Here is a 17,327-nt window from a genome sequence, read left to right on the forward strand (position 1 = left end):
GGAGAAAACCCATGCAGGTCACAAGGAGAATGTACAAACTCCAGAGAGACACAGTACCCGTACTCAGGATCGATCCCGGGTCTCTGGCGCTGTAAAGCAGCAACTCTGCGCCACCATGCTGCATTTTAGTTTGTGGGACACAGTATGGAAACAAGCCTTTCCACGCACCGGGTCCACGCTGACCATTGATTACTCATTCATATTAGTTCTATGTTATCCCACTTTCTCATCAACTCCCTACACACGAAAGGCAATTCACACAGGGCCAATTAACCTACAAACCCGCACATCCACGGGATGTGGGAGGAAACCAGAGCACCTGGAGGAAACACACGCAGTCACAGGGAGAACATGCAAACATCACACAGATTCGAATCCAGGTCTCTGGCGCTGTGAGGCAGCAGCTCTACCCGCTGCGCCACTGGGTCACTCCACTCTCCATTCTCTGCTAAAGAATAACTCTTTGTACAGCAGGTACGTGGACGCATATAGCCAGCCAGGAACCTGCAAACTCTTCCTTGCCATCTGAGACAATTAAGCTCTGCTGCACTAACGGATAATGTGGAGGAAAATAGCTACAGACTTCAATTATGTTTCTGAGAAACATTTCATCTCTCACAGAGCTCAGGTAGGTAGCAGATCTAGCCAACTGTTAGCCTTATACTTCACGATAATCACTGCATGGTCGACAGTCCTTACCAGAAATACTCTGTAACTGGCGAGAACATACAACAGTGCAGCACAGGAACAGCCCCTTCAGCCCACAATTCCGGTACTGACCATAATGCAAGACTAAACTAATCTCCTGTCTGCACGTAATCCACATCTCTCCATTCCCCGCGTATCCACGTACCTATCTAAAAGCCTCTTAAACACCACTGTCATGTCTGCTTCTCAGACTTCCCCAAGCAGAGGATCCACGCATTCAATATGGATCTGTGTAAAAAATCCCGCACATCTCCTTTAAACTTTGCCCCTCTCACCTTAAAGTTATGCTCTCTAGTCTTTGACATTTCCATCGTGGGAAAAGGTTTTTGTCTGCTTACCCGTCTCTCAATCCCTCAAATGCATGGTCTTCAAGTGACCCTTCCTCATGTGTAGCTCCCCTAGCTTCTGGCAGCCTCATTACGTTTGGTGCATGAACTCTGCCCCAAACACGTATTCTATTCTATTCTATAACACCTCACCTCACACTGACAGGAAGCCGCAATGTCAGAGTAAAGTCAGGTATTGTGTTCCACATTGGAGAAAACATAAAAGATCACAGTTTACAGTGGATAATACTAACAATTCTCAGCGTCTGAAAGGGCAAGGCTGTATGTCATTTATGTCATTAATTGGGAAAAGGTGCATAAGAGGCTTGAGTTATAGGATGGGCCGGGACTTTTATCTTTGGAGCCTACGAGGTTGAGGGTGAACTTATTGAGGTGTGCAAGATCACAAGGGGCAGGGTTAAGCTCAAAGTCTTTTTCCCCATGACTGAGGATTCAGGTAAGAGGGGCAACTTTTTTACTCAGAGGATAGCCTGTATTTTGAATGAACTGCCAGAGGAATTATAGAATTGGATACGATTACTACTTTCAGAAGACATTTTGGCAGTTATTTGGACTGAAAGTATTCAGAGGGAAATGAGCCAAATGGGAGGCAAATGGGAGAAGCCCAGAATACCAACTGGGTTGGAATGGGTAAGATGTGCCGAATGACCTGTTTCCATGCTGTACAGCTTTATGACTACGATGATATGACAGTTTTTGTAGCCTGCAGGACAGATACCCAACCCTCACGATCCATCCCCGCAATTCATTTTATTTTATTTCTAACTACTTTTAAATGTTTTCTTAAGACTGATAGACCAAAGAAAATAGACTTCCCCAAAGAATGTATTCCAGCCCCCTGCGTTATTGCCCATCTCCAAGAAAGTTTCTCTTGGCTTTCCTGGTGAAAGCAGTCCTTTCAGACTCTTATCTTCATTACCGCATCTCCTACTTAGCTGCTAACAATTTCCAGCACCTGGGTGGTGCCAAAACCAATTTGTTACCGAGATGGTGAATAGTTAGTTGACATTGGTACGCGCTGCTAAATTCAACAAGAAACTACTTGTTTCAACAACAGGAGAAGGTGAATGTAGTGAGAATCGTTGAATCATACAGCAAGGAGACACACCCTACAGCTGACATGGATTACCTGTACACACTAGAACATAGAACAGTACTGCACAGGAACAGCCCACAATGTCTGTGCTGAACATGATGCGAAAACCAACACTATCTGCCTGCACATAAGCCATATCTCTTTGTTCCTTGCATATCCATGTGCCTATCCAAAAGTCTCTCAAATGCCACTATTGTATCACTCACTAGTTCTATGTTATCCCACTTTCTCATCCACTCCCTACGCACTAGGGGCGATCTACAGAGGCCAATTAATCAACAAGCATGCACACCTTTGGGATGTGGGAGAAAACCAGAGCACCCAGTGGAGATCCATGTTGTTGCACGGAGAGCGTGCAAACTCCACGCAGTCAATGCCCGAGGTCAGGATCAAGCCCAGGTCACTGGCGCTATGAGACAGCAGCTGTACCAGCTATGCCGCCCTAAATAGAGGAAGGAATTGAAGGATTGCTTCTCATAGAGTCTTGGTAAATACCTCTTACAAACTGCTAGGTATGATAGTTATAACAGGATCAGTAACCACAGCTCTGGACCTTTGATTCAGAGACAGAATTTAAATACAAGCATTAATATAAACTCATCTCAGTACAACATGGCCTTGAATTTGAATACAAGCATTAATAAGAGTGTGGACAGCTCATCCAGTTCACTGATCTCCCCTGGGGAAGGGGATTTACTGTCTGGCCTGCAGCAGGCTCCAGACCCACCAACATGCTGACTCCTAACCACAATTAGGAGAGGCCAATCAATGCTAGAATTGCCAACAATGTCCACAAATGTACAAGCAAGAATTCAAACCAGGAGGGAGATGCTTAGGCCATTCAACAAAAACGTTGCTGAACTGACTCAACACTCAACCCTGCATTCCTGCCTACCCGCGATAACCTTTCACCCCTTACTTATCAAGCAACGATTTTCCTCAGAGTATTATAATTACTATTATTTCAGATTTAAACTGATTTATTGTTTACTATTATTGGGTGAAGCACAGGAGAGGGGAGGGGAAATGGTGGGGGTGGGGATGTTACCTAAAATTGGAGAATTCGATGTTCATACCGTGGGGCTGTGAGCTATCCAAGCGGATTATGAGGTGTTGTTTACAACCCTACCTTATGAATATTGAATTCTCTGCTCTTAGGGTAAAACATCCCCTCTCTTTCCTGTCCACACCCATTTCTCCCACTATCCCATCCCCTTCACCTATCCCAGCTCTTTCCTTCCACCTTGATCTCTCCGTCTGGCTCTACATTTCACTCTTCTCTCCTAATCTGATGCCCTTTTATGTCCTTTTCATCTCAAGCCTTACTCCATCGATCTGCCAATCAGACTCCCTTCACCTGCATCCACCTATCATCACTTACCAGGCTTTATCCCACCCCACCTTATTTCCAGCTTTCTCCCCCCCCCCTACTCTAATTAGTCTGAAGAAGGGTCTCCACTCAAAATGTCACCCATTCCTTCTCTCCAGAGATGTTGCCTATCCTGCTGAGTTACTCCAACATTTTGTGTCTACCTTCGATTTAAACCAGCAGCTGCAGTTCTTTCCTACACAGTCCAAAGAAGGGTCCTGACCTGAAACGTTGCCTATCCATGTCCTACCTGACCAGCTGAGTTACTTAAGCACTTTGTGTTTTACTCAAAATTCCAGCATCTGAAGTTCCTGGTGTCTCAATCTCATTTGTGTCTCAATCTAATTTGCCTGCACATCTTGGCAGGAGCAATGAAAAAGAAACATATTAACTAAGTGGCGAGACCGAAAAAAGGCTAGCGTGCAGGTACAGCATGTAGTTTGGAAAGTGAACAGAATGTTATTATTCAGATCAGTCTGAAATGTCACCTATCCATGTTCTCCAAAGATGTTGCATGAGCAGCTGAGTTACTCCAGCACATTGAATCTATTTTTGTAAACAAGCATCGACAGTTGTTTGTTTGTAGAATGTTATTCTTTATTGGTCGCGGAATTGAGTACAAAAGTAAGGAGGTCATGCTCCAATATCAAAGGGCATTGGTGAGACCAAATCTGGAGTACCGTGTACATCAGTGGTCTCCTTCTTTAAGTGGGATAACATTAAACTTGTATGAATGGATAGCAGGCATAGACTCAATGGGCCGAAGGGCCTGTTTCCCTGCTATTTATCCAGTTTGGTTTAGTTTGTCACGTGTACCGAGGTACAGTGAAAAGCTTTTGTTGTGTGCTATCCACTCTGTGGAAAGACAATACATTATTACAATCGAGCCTTTCACAGTGTACGAATACAAGATAAAGGGAATAACGTGAATGAGGTTTAGTGCAAGATAAAGCCAGTAAAGTCTGATCAAAGATAGTCAAAGGGTATCCAATGAAGTGGATTGGAGTTCAGGGCTGCTCTCTAATTGTGGTAGGATGGTTAAGTTGCCTGATAACAGCTGGGAAGAATCTGTCCATGAATCTGGAGGTGTGCGTTTTCACACTTCTATACCTTTTGCTCGATGGGAGAGAGAAGAGGGAGTGGCCAGGGTATGACTCGTCCATGATTAGGCTGCTGGCCTTGCCGGGGCAGTGTGCAGTATAAATGGAGTCAATGGAAGGGAGGTTGGTTTGTGTGATGGTCTGGGTTGTGTCCACAATCCCCTGCAATTTCTTGTGGTCTTGAATGGATCTGTTCCTAAACCATGCTGTGATGCATCCCAATAAAATGCTTTCTACGGCTCATGTGTAGATGTTGATGAGAGTTGCTAGGGACATGCCAAACTTCCTACGCCTTAAACACTAAACCCACAGAACATCATAAGATAAATGACAACAAATGTCTCTCCATGTTTGGAAATCCACTATGATTAAATGCCCAGTGAACAAATGATGGCTGAACTTGCTTTGACTTGTTTGATTTGTGCAGGTGAATCATTGTGCCTTCTCTCATGATGGATACTTCCTAATAACAGGAGCTGACGACTGTAACATCTGCACCTGGGATATTTGGTCTGGAAAACGTCTAACTAAAGCAAAAGGCCACAAAGGTAAGAGGTAAGCAGGTGGCATCTTGCACCTGCTTGTCTACATGCCTTGAATATTTAGAACATATGAACCGTATGGTACAGGAACAGGCCCTTCAAAAGTCCCACAAAGCTGCAACATGACTTCCTGGCTGTTATACAGAATGCCAGGAACGACGAAGGCAAGCATACCATACGCCTTCTGTTCCAATCTATCTTCCTGTGATGCTTCTCTCAGGGTGCTCTGGACCTGGACCCCAAGATCCCTATGTTCAACAATGCTGTTAAGAGTCTTGCCATTAATTGTCTTTTTTCCCCTTGCATTTGACTTCCCAAATTGCAGCATAACTACACACAATGCCGCGACCATTGAAGATACCATTCACCTTCTTTGCCACGATATATGTAGCCACTTTAAGGAAGCCATGGACTTGTTATTTAACAGCAGACTTGGTCGCACTAATTTTAAAAGGGTCTGTTATTGGATTTATTTTGTACTTTGCCAACTGGGTCGCTGCCTGTGTGTCCAGTTTAATCCTGTATCTCAGGAAGCTTGCCTCAATAGAGAGGAGTGGTGAGGCGGGCAGGGGAATATTAAATATAGAACATAGAACAGTACAGTGCAGGAACAGGCCCTTCGGCCCACAATGTCTCTGCCGAGCATGATGCCAGATGATACTAATCCCTTCTGCCTATACATGATCCATATTCCCCCATTCCATACATATCCATGTGCCTAGGTAAAAACAAATTTAAGTACCACTATCATATCTGCCTCCACCACCACCCCTGGCAATGTGTTCCTCTCACTTACCACTCTCTGTGCATAAAACTTGTCCTGCACATCTCCTTTACACCTTAAAGCTATGCCCTCTAGTTTTTGACATTTCCATCGGGGGAAAAAATTCTGATTGTCTACCTTATCTATGCTTCCCATAATTTCAAAATCTTCTATCGGGTCTGACACTCCAGAGAAAACAGTTCATGTTTTTCTAACCTCTCCTTATATCTAATACCTTCTAATCCAAGCAGCATACTGGTAAACCTCTTCTGCACCCTCTCCAAAGCCTCCCCATCCTTCCTGTGCTGAGGCGATCAGAACTGAACACAATACTCCAAATGGGGCCTTACCATAGTTTTAGAAAGCTGCAACATTACTCGTACACTTAATGCCCCAACTGATGAAGGCAAGCATACAATACACCTTCTTTGCCAATCTATCTACTTGCGCTTAAGAAGGAACTGCATTTTTGTCCATCTACTTGTGTTGCCACTTTTTGGGAGCTGCGAACCCCAAGATATTAAGAATCCTGCCATTTGACTGTATATTTTCCCCTTGCATTTGACTTCCCAAAGTGCAGCACCTCATACTTGATCACTTCAGATGTCAACACATTCTCCATGAACACAGGGTTTCCAGATGGTCAGAGGAGATCAAATTGTTCCAAAGACATTTCAAAAACAGACATAAACAACATGATCCTGTATAAAACCGCTTGCGTCATGAGGCAGGTGGAGCCATTGACAGTGACTCCGGGGCAGATGGCCAGTGATGGTGTTGCCGTGAGAGTGGGATTGCTGAATCTGTGGCTGCAGTTGTAACAGACTGTCGACACCCCTGCCGTTGATTGTCAGTGTGCGGCCACACAGGGGGACAACACAGCATCATTCTGAGTGCTCTTTGTGCTCCACACAGGCCCAGTGAAGGTTTGTGTGTTCTCCGGTGACGCCAAGCTCTTTGCCAGCGGGTCGACAGATTACACTGTGAGGGTGTGGAACACTGACAAGGCCACTTGCCTGCACGTGCTCAAAGGTAGGCAACCTCAGCGAGCCTAAAAAGCTCGTTATTTTGCACATACTTTACCTTTTCACTGCCTTATGGAATGTATGCGTGATTTGTGTATCATTTACATAATGTATAATTTATGGTTTTGTTTGTTTGTCCGAGTCTATGTGACCCCCTCAAGCTAGTGCAAGTTTTCCATTGTACCTGCACATGACAATAAACTCGATTTGATGCAACTTGACTGTTCTGCCTCACTGCCTTTGATCAGGGGATGCTCGAGGGAGAAGTGTTGGGGACAAAGGCCAAGGGCTGGTGTTAGGACCTTGCTGTATTAACAATGCTCCAACTGGCATGTTGGAAACTGACGTTGATTGAAGTGCTGACTATGCCTGTCATCAAATATTAAAATCACTCCCTGCCTCCTTTCCCCCCCATGGGGCTCATTTTCTGCCCCAGATTTATCAGAATATTAGGACACACCTTAGAAAAGAGTTGAGGCAGAATTTATTTCATCAGTGGGTGGTGAATCTGTGTAATTCACTGCCATAGAAGGCTGTGGAGGTCATGTCATTGGGTATTTTTAAGGCGGAGATTGACAGATTCTTGATTAGTTACCCACTTAGGAAACCTGAGCGGAAACCTCTGGAGACTTTGCGCCACACCCAAGGTTTCCGTGCGGTTCCCGGAGGTTTTTGCCAGTCTCCCTACCTGCTTCCACTACCTGCAACCGCCGGCAACCGTACGGAAACCTTGGGTGGGACGCAAAGTCTCCAGAGGTTTCCGTTCAGGTTTCCTAAGTGGGACAGGGGCATAAGGGTGTCAAGGGTTATGGGTAGAACGCAGAGAGAGAGAAAGATAGATAGATCAGCCATAATTGAATGGCAGAGTAGATTCGATGGGCTGCATGGTCTAAATCTTCTCCTATGACTTTTGAACTTATTTATCACCAATAATCTGTCCTGGGCCAACCACAACAGAGCTACTAGCAAGAAGGTACACTAATGCCTCTCCTTTCACAAAAGACCAAGGAAGTTCAGCATGTCTCCAGCGATTATTATCTACTTCCATAGATGCGCCATCGAAAGCATACTATTGTGTGACATCACAGCTTGGTTTGGGAACAGCTTTGCCCAAGAACTCAACAAAATTGCCGTGTTGAGTTTAGTGAGTGTAGCCCAGCCCATCACACAAAGTAACCGCCCCACCATCGACACCAGCTACATCTCATGTTGCCTCAGGAAAGCAGCCAAAATAATCAAGAATCACTCACACCACAATCGTTCCCTCTTCTCCTCTCTCCTCTCAGGCAGATTATACAAAAGATACAAAAGCTTGAAAGCATGTACCAACAGATTCAAAAACTGAATCTTCTCCGCTACTATCAGACTACTTTGCCCTGCTTACTCAAGTACCTGTCCAGATACCTCTTAAATGTCATTACTCCACTACTTCTTCTGGTACTTCATACCAGATACCAACTACTTTTTGTGAAAATAATACCCCTCAGATCTCCCTTAAATCTCCTTCCTCTCACCTTAAACCTATGGCCTCTAGTTTTAGGCACTGTGATGAAAAACAAACTCTAGCTCTCTACCCTATCGACGCCTCACATAATTTTACAGACTTCTATCATGACACCCCTCTGCTTCCTTCATCCCAGGGAAATAGGAAATGTTTGTTCCATTGAAATTGTACAGAAATGGATGGAGAAGATTACTGGTTAAAAGTCTGGGAGTAGACAGGAGTGCCGAGTTAAGGTTGACGTTTTTGACTTCTCTCCGCTTAATGAAATGTTTAACATTTGTTCGTCAAGACTTTTTACGGTTCAATTTGTTAGTGCACTATTTAGTTGACACTAGACCAAGTGCGGGGCGGAGCCGAGGAGTCGATGTTGAGTCGACCTCAAGCAGTGAAAAGGTAATGGTTGGGGAGCTGCTTTTTTGAAATGAGGCCCTCCCCCTGACGTCACTGGAAGATGGTGGAATATTCTGTTTCACTACCGTTGGGGAGGAGGGAGGGGCGTTGTGATTGAACGCAAAGATTAGGAACAGGAGTAGGCCACACCACCCCTCAAACCTGTTCTACCATTTAGTACCTTGGCTAATCTCATGATGACCTCAACTCCCCATTTCCACTTGTCCCATAACATTTCACCCTCTTTACCTCTGCCTTAAAACAATGCAACCATTCTGTCTACACTACTCTCAGGGGAAGCTTTGCAAAGACTCACGGCCCTCTGAGCAAATGGATTTTGTCACATTTCTACCTTACGTGGGTGACCCCCTTCTTTTTTAGCTCTAAATTCTTCCTAGAGGAAACATTTTCACTACATGTACCTTGTCTAGTCCCTTCAAGATGCTTCAATCAATGTGCAAGCAGGCATCTGGTGTTTCACCTGTACAAGTGTTTGGGGTCCTGTCCACAATTATGAATAATAAGTTGCCAATGAAGGTTTGCGGTGGGGGAAAATCAGATAGATATCAGGAGATGCAAGTAACTGCAGATGCTGGTTTACAAAAAAAGACATAAAGTGCTGGAGTAATGCAGCAGGTTTGGCAGCAGTCTTAAAAAAAATTGTCCTGACCTGAAATATCACCTCTCCATGTTCTCCAGAGATGCTGCTCGACTCCCCGCACTTCTCTAGCACTTTAGATATCACGTGCTAGAGATCTTGGATAAACATTGATATTGGGAATTGGAATCGAACTGTCTCTAATATTTTAAGACACAATAAATCAAAATTGAAAGATTTTTTTCCAAACTGAATGTCAATGTAGAATCCAATTATGTAAACTGACCTGATTTTAGTGCCGATTCAGCATTTAGCACAGCAGGGAAGATCACATTTTTTAAAACTATATTGTCTTGTTAAAACATTCGGTGATTAGGTTCAATAAGCTGTGTTGTTCTGAATCACAGGGCACAGCAGGTCTGTGGAGACTGTGGGCTTCAGCCACAATTCGAAGTTGCTGGCATCTGCAGGCTGGGATCGCGTCATTATCCTGTGGGATCCAAAGGTTAGTGGAGCATTTACAAATAGATCCCCTTGTCCTGTACCAGTATCACCCCAAATTTCCTGCCAAGTATCCTTGCCACCCTAGTCTGCTGGTTGCCTTGCCTTGGTGACACAATCATTTGTGGTAATGCTTCCAATAAGCTCTGGTAGCTTGCTGTCATTGTAGATGTTGGTAGCCTGATTGGTTGAAAGATACAGCATGGAAACAGACCCTTCGGCCAACAGAGTCTACGCCAATCATCGGTCACTCATTCACACTGGTTCTATGTTATCCCACTTTCTCATCCACTCCCTGCACATGTCTCATTTGCCCGCGTTTGACCCATATCCCTCTAAACCTGTCCTACTTCAAAATCTTTATACATAGGGATTTAAGGTGATCAATTCAGACAATATTTTATTCATTTCAAGTAGGATCCTAGTATCTTCCCTCCGTGGCTTTTTAGAAATTGAATTATGCAATTCAATTTTCTTTCTAAATCCTTAAGCCTACGATTTTGATTGCTGTATCAACCCAGGGAGCACAGTGATGTTACAGTGATAATTGTGGATAATTTGAATTGCCATTTCTGATGAATGAGTTAGATTGTTTAATAACTAATTACGGGGGTTAATATTTCACTGGCTCTGCACCAGTCAATGGAGGTGGCTGATGTAATTAAAGTTTTCTCGTTAAGCAGCTGGGTCAACTCATGAGGAAATTCTTAGGTCACGAGAACGTCATTGGAACCTGTGCCTTTTCATACAATGATGAATATTTGGTAAGCTGACCTCCTTCAGTCCTTTTCCAATTATACCCACTGCAGCTGGCTTATATTTACCTTATTTTAAGCATCTTTTAACTTTGTGGAAGCGCAAGTCATTTTAAACATTGGTGCCTGGGCATCTTTAGTTTAGAGATACAGCGCAGAATTTTAAAATAGAAAGAGAACAGAAGTGAATGCAGAACTGGGGTCCGGAACAGGATATAAGCAAATTGTGTTAATGCTTGAGTAAAACACAAACTGCTGGAGGAACTCAGTGGGTCAGGTAGCATCTGTGGAGGAATTGGACAGGTGACGTTTTGGATCGGGACCCTTCTTCAGACTGATTGTACTTGGGAGGGGAAGGTTGCAAAAGAGGTGGTGGTGGGTTGAAGCTCGGTCAAAGAGACAGATGCCCATGAGAAAAGAATGATGATTTAAGGAGATGGACATAGTGGTACTCGTGAAAATGAGCAGAAGCGTTCACTCTGCTTTATCTCCAGTGACTACAGCAGGAGTCCAAGTACGGAAAGAATTGTGCATCACCCAATGGGCTAATCACCTTTTCTCACCATGACAAAGCTTTCCATGCCTCAGGAACACGAAGAATTAGCAGAAAATCAAACAAAAGAAATAGCATCCCACCACATCAGACCTGGAAGACTGCAGCATATTTGTTAGGAAGCAATCCAATCTCTTTGGCAGTAGATGGTTTCACCAACAACTGCTTTTGCCATAAACTGGGCCAGGCCCAGTTTTTCAGTGTTGAAGAAGGCGTCTGAGTAAGGTCTCGACCCGAAAAGTCATCCATTCCTTCTCTCCAGAGATGATGCTTATCCCACTGAGTTACTCCAGCATTTTGTGTCTATCTTCTGAGTAAATGATTGTTCTTCTTATACAGGCCACTGGATCCTGGGATTTTAAGGTGATCATCTGGGGCCTAGACAGCACGTGGCGGACTATTCTGCATGGTCACAAGGGCAACGTGAGCTGTGTGGCCTTTTCTAGCATCGGGATGCTGGTAAGATGAACAGTGCAACTGAATGGAAACGGGGGCATTAGAAGAAATCAAAAGAGCATAACGTACAACAGCTGAGGCCAAATTGTGTTGGGGCAATTAACAATGCAAAGTAGCAGCGTTCGGGCCAACGCTAACTGTTGGGGCTTGCAGACAACTGATGGGGTTAGTTTATTAAAAATGTCCATTAACTGCTTGAGAACATGTCTGCTAAACACAGTGACAAAGAGCAGCTGCGAGCTCAAGGTGCGAGCAACTGATATACCTTGGCAGAATTGTGAACAAGGATCCCTTCTTAATGCGAGGCTGCTTGGTATACGTTAATGACCCAAAATAGATAAGGAAGCCTGTTTTTCTGTGTGAAAGGTGTTAGTTGAATGTCCCTTGTCTTTTGTCTCAAGTCATGTTTAGTCTTCAGCCTTTAGTTCTAATTCCATAGTTTCTTAGTTTTGTTCATCATGTTCAGTGTTTAGTTAAGGTCTGCATATACTGTAATACTTTGCTTTGATTCAATATAACCATCATGCTTGAATAAAAGTTTTAAAACACTACTTCTGGACACGGCAAATCATTGCCAGTTCAGTGATCCTACACTGAGCTAGGCAATCTTTAATTGTAATAACTACCGAGAATGGAACAATGCAATTCTTACTTGCAGCAGCAGAACAGGCCTGCCATGTTATAACGCAAACAGATAATAAACAAAAAATCAATAGGTAACCACAATACTGGTGCAAAACCCCCCAAAAAAACAAGGTCTTCAGTGCAACCAAAGACAGTCCAGTTGAGCTTAGTATTCAAGAGTCTGGTGATGGTTGAGATAATGCTATTCTTGAACCTGGTGGTCAGCTTTCTGACTCTTGTAGAATTTTCCTGATTGTAAGAGTGAAATGAGAAGGTGACTAGGGCAGTATGGTTCTTTGATGGTCATAACTACTTTTTTTTTTTGAGGCAGCGTTTGCTATAGATCCCTTCAATGTTGGGAAGGTTAGTGTCTAGCACTCTCTGCAATCTCCATCCCTCATTCCTGGGCATTCAAGTTGCCCAGCCAGGCCAAGGTGCAACCAGTCAATATGCTCTCTGCTGTATACCTGTAGAAGTTTAAGTGATTATTCCTTGACATTGTGAATTTCCACTATCTTCAAAGGAAGGAGAGGCTTTGATGGGCTTTCTTTATGATTGCATCAATGTGCTGGGTCCAGGACACCTCAGTTATGCAAATGCAAAATATAAAGTGCTGGAAGAACACAGTGGGTCTGCAGCATCTGTGGAGGGAATAGACGGGCAATGTTACGGGTTGGGATCCTTCTTCAGACGAGTATCAGGTGCCCAACTATAGTCAATTTAACTACTTCTCCTGCAGTCTTAAGTCAGGAAGCAAATTCTTAAGCACCAGTGGAAAGCAACAATCCAAAGGGTCACACAAGGAACTACAGATGCTGGAATCTTGAATAAAACAGAAAGTGCTAGAGAAAGTCAGCATCTGTAGACAGAATAGGTGACGTTTCGGGTGAGACACTTCTTCAGAATGGGGTAATGCACTGGGTTTATTGGTGGACCACTGCCAATGTGGTGGACCACTCAACATCAAGAGGGGGAGTTAGAATTTTTTTTTAATGCTGCAGTATCAAAACCATTTCCATCTGATGTACCGTTTCATAGGCTTCAGGTTCCTGGGATAAGACTGTCCGCGTGTGGGATTCAAGGAATGGGACCCTGATCTTTCTCCTGGACAAGCACAGTGGCCACATCCAGGCCCTCTCATTCTCAATTGATGCAATTCTACTTATGACGGCAGCAGAAGATGGAACAGTATGTGAGAGCAACTTATTTGAAACTTGACTGCTTGGTGTGTCATCAGCCAGGCTTGATTTATCCTCACCTATTCTCACAGGTTCGTTTGTGGGATTGCGAAGATGGAGAATGTAAGAGAACCCTTGAGGTAATTCACCCCAGGATTTGCTTTTGTAAAATTAGGAGCAATAGTGAGAATGATTCTGATTGTTCTGTTTCTATTAAATAGCACAGTTCACTTCCCAGCATTCCAATGTGAGTGTGCTGGAGGCAAAGCATTGTAGATTAGAGACCCAGGGATACAAAGTTCCATGAAAGGTGGCAACACAAGTTACAGAGTGGTGAAGAAGGTATTTGGCACAATTGCCTTCATCAGTCAGGGTATTGAGTACAGGGGATGGGACGTCACACTGCTAGATAATGGTAAGGCCACATTTGGAGTACTGTGTATAGTTCTGGTTGCCCTGCTGTAGGAAGTATGTCATTAAACTGGAAAGGGTGCAGAGATTTACAAATGTTTAACTGGGTCTGGAGGGTTTGCATTATAAAGTGGCTGGAAAGGCTGATTCTTTTTTTTTGTTGCTGAACCGTAGCAAGCCGAGAGGTTTATAAAATCGTGAGGGGCATAGATAAGGTGAATAGCTACCGTCTTTTCTCCAGAGGAGGGGATCTAAGAGTCTAAAGGCATACGTTTATAGTGAGAGGGTAGATTTTAAAAGGATCTGAGCGACATTTTCCACACAAGAGGGCAGTGGATAGCCAGAGGGCAAGCTGCCAGAGGAAAAGGTAGGCAGATACAATGACAACACTTAGAAGACACTTGGTTAGGTACATGAATGTGAAGGGTTTGGAATAATACAGGCCAGGTCAGACAAGTGGGACTAGTTTAGTTAGACAACATGGTTGCATGGACGACTAGGGCCGAAGGGCCTGTTTCTCTGCTGCATAGCTCTATGACTAAATTACACTCAGTAAGGAACTACCTGAAGCAGGTCTTCAGTCAGTTCTCACTCTGCCAGATAAAGAATTAAAATCCACAATTTGGTGATTCCAACTATAAATTAAAACCCATTCGCTGATCTCTATCTGGGAAGGAGATTTGCTGTCCTTAATTGGTCTGCCCTTTACGTGGCTCCAATGTATTGTAGTCAACTCTAAACTGCGCTCAGAATGGCCAACAAAGCCACTCAGCCGGAATGAACTGCTACTTTTAGCCCATGGCCTGTACTGATTCAAGATGGCAGATCCAGAAGATTAAGATACATGGGATTCATGATGATTTGGTCGTATGGTTTCAGAACTAGCTCATTCATTGAAGAGAGAGGATTCTGTTGGAAGGAAGATCTTTTAATAATAATAATGGATGGGATTTATATAGCGCCTTTCTAATACTCAAGGCACTTTACATCGCATTATTCATTCACTCCTCAGTCACACTCGGTGGTGGTAAGCTACTTCTGTAGCCACAGCTACCCTGGGGCAGACTGACGGAAGCGTGGCTGCCAATCTGTGCCTACGGCCCCTCCGACCACCACCAATCACTCACACACATTCACACACAGGCAAGGACACAACGACAGAATGCACTCCAAGCGGGATTCGAACCGGCTACCTTCCGGTCGCCAGCCGAACACTTAGCCCATTGTGCCATCTGTCCGGAGGTCTGTGACCAGTAGAGTTCTGCAGGGATCTGTGCCGTTCGTGGTTTATATAAATGACGTGGACGTAAATGGGATATAGATTCAAGTTCAAGTTACATTTATTGTCACATGCACCAATTGATACAGTGAGATTTGAGTTACCATACAGCCATACGAATAAAAAGAACACAACACACGATAGGATTTAACATGAACATCCCCACACAACGGAATCAACATTTCCCACTGTGAGGGAAGGCAATAAAGTTCAGTCATCTTCCTCTTTGTTCACCCGTGGTCGGGGCCTTTGAGCCTCCGCAGTCGCCGCTACGGACAGCCCGATGTCCAGGCCCTCTCGCCGGGATGATCCTTGGAGTTCCCGAATCGGCCGCTCCCTCCTGGAGACCACGGCTCCCAAAGTCCACAGGCCGAGCTGGGCAGGGATTCAACACTGGCGACCCTCGGCAGAAGATCTTCAGACTCCGTGATATTAAAGTCAGCGCCGCCTGCGGCTAGAAGCTCCGCAACCACAGTGTTACTAAGCTGGCCCAACACTCCGGAGCTCCAACACAGGCGATCCCCGGTAAGGCATCGTCCAGCACCATGATGGAATTCAGTGCTGCGCCGTTGCTGAAGCTCTGGCCGGTCTCCGGCAGGAAAGGCCGCACCAATCCAGTTGGTAGGCCGCGAGGGGGGGGGGGGGGGGGGGGGAAGATGCGACTCGGAGAAAAGACGCATCTCCGTCCAGGTAAGTGACTGGGAAACGGTTTCTCCCTATTCCCTCCCTCCACCCCCCACATAAAAAAGACTAAGATACCTTTAAAACAAACTTTTTGACATACTAAAAATAGCAAAAAAGGGTGAAAGGACTGACAACGGCTGGTGAGGCTGCCACACTCGATGGGTTGGTGAGTAAATTTACAGACAACAAAATTAGAGGAATTGTAGACAGTGAGGAAGGCTGTCAGAAGATACTGTGGGATATCGATCAGCTGCAGAAATAGGCAGAGATGGACTTGAATCCAAGCATGTGTGAGGTGTTGCACTTTGGGAGGTTGAATTTAAGGGAGATATGCAGAGGGATCTTAGAGTCCAACTTCATAGCTGATAGAAGATGGCAGTGCAATTGGATAGGGTGGTAAAGGCGGCGTATAGTGTGCTTGCCTTCATTGATAGGGGCATTGAGTATGTCATGTCATGAAAGTCATAATGCAGCTTCATAAGACTTTGGATAGGTCGCATTTGGAGTAGTGTGTGCAGTTCAAGCACCCCATGACAGGAAGGATGAGGAGGCTTTAGCGAGGGTGCAAAGGAGGTCAGCTACACGAGGAGGTTGGATAAACTGGCATTGTTTTCTCTGGAACGTCAGAGGTTGAGGGGAGACTTGAAAAATGTATATACCATTCTGAGATATAGATACGGTCCAGTCAGAAATAAAATAATGCTTCTTTGGTAAACTTTAAAAAATAAAAAATGATTATTAATTGGAATGCATGTTACTTCATAATTCTTGCTTTCCTCACCACCATCCCATTTCATGTGTTTTGAATACTGCACACATTTTTAATGCTTGTTTTATCTTTCTCTAGGGGGTGTTGGAAAATGTCAGCAACTGCCAATTTTCTTCTTTTGAGACGCTTCTGGTTGCAGGAACCACTGAAGAGACTCAATAACAAAGATAATGGATCTATCATCAAACCTATCAGTCAATATTTCAAAGCTTTAAGAGTATTTTAAGATTTACCCAAGCTGCTCCACTTCAACACTGGATCAAGATAAAGTGGGCATCAGAATTAAAGTGTTACAAAATGGTTCAATTTTAAGTGCAAAACTATACTATCTTGGGGGAGGAAGTAATCTTACCTCATGGGAATTGTGGATTTTACCGATGAAAAACAGCAAATGGAACCTAGAAAGATTCCCGACACATACTCGCTGTTGTCAAATCTTTGCAATTTTTGGTTGCTGTTTAATCCCATCATCTGTGATGCTCTTTTTTTTTGTGTTTTGTGGAGGTAAGGCAAGCACATGCTCTACTAAGCTGACGACTCTGTGCAGGACTGAGGTTGCTCCATGCCGTTGAACAGTGGTGCTGCTTTTCCGAATGATGCTCAACCAAATCACTATTAGCCAGATCAGACGATGTAATTGGGCAGAGGAGTATTCTTTCACAACGGGTCTAAACT

General features: G+C 44.3%; 1 protein-coding gene across 1 annotated transcript; it reads left to right on the forward strand.

Moving 5' to 3' along the window:
• The first annotated feature begins 559 nt into the window (after positions 1-559).
• wdr38 (WD repeat domain 38) lies at positions 560-16,814 on the forward strand. Its single transcript, XM_033049429.1, has 9 exons — positions 560-628; positions 5,048-5,168; positions 6,820-6,970; positions 8,001-8,122; positions 9,850-9,947; positions 10,627-10,707; positions 11,591-11,710; positions 13,370-13,519; positions 16,731-16,814. The coding sequence occupies exons 1-9, from the start codon at positions 560-562 to the stop codon at positions 16,812-16,814; spliced, it is 996 nt and encodes a 331-aa protein (XP_032905320.1).
• Positions 16,815-17,327: the final 513 nt, after the last annotated feature.

This window comes from Amblyraja radiata, chromosome 32, assembly GCF_010909765.2.
Source record: "Amblyraja radiata isolate CabotCenter1 chromosome 32, sAmbRad1.1.pri, whole genome shotgun sequence".
In the NCBI taxonomy this organism is placed as follows: Eukaryota; Metazoa; Chordata; class Chondrichthyes; order Rajiformes; family Rajidae; genus Amblyraja; species Amblyraja radiata.

Bases quoted from the DNA above. Each gene is read 5' to 3' on its own strand.
- wdr38 (XM_033049429.1), top strand. From the start codon at position 560: ATGTGGAGGAAAATAGCTACAGACTTCAATTATGTTTCTGAGAAACAT. The intron at 8,123-9,849 runs GTAACCGCCCCA...TCTGAATCACAG, and splicing joins AGCCCAGCCCATCACACAAA to GGCACAGCAGGTCTGTGGAG. The intron at 9,948-10,626 runs GTTAGTGGAGCA...CTCGTTAAGCAG, and splicing joins TTATCCTGTGGGATCCAAAG to CTGGGTCAACTCATGAGGAA.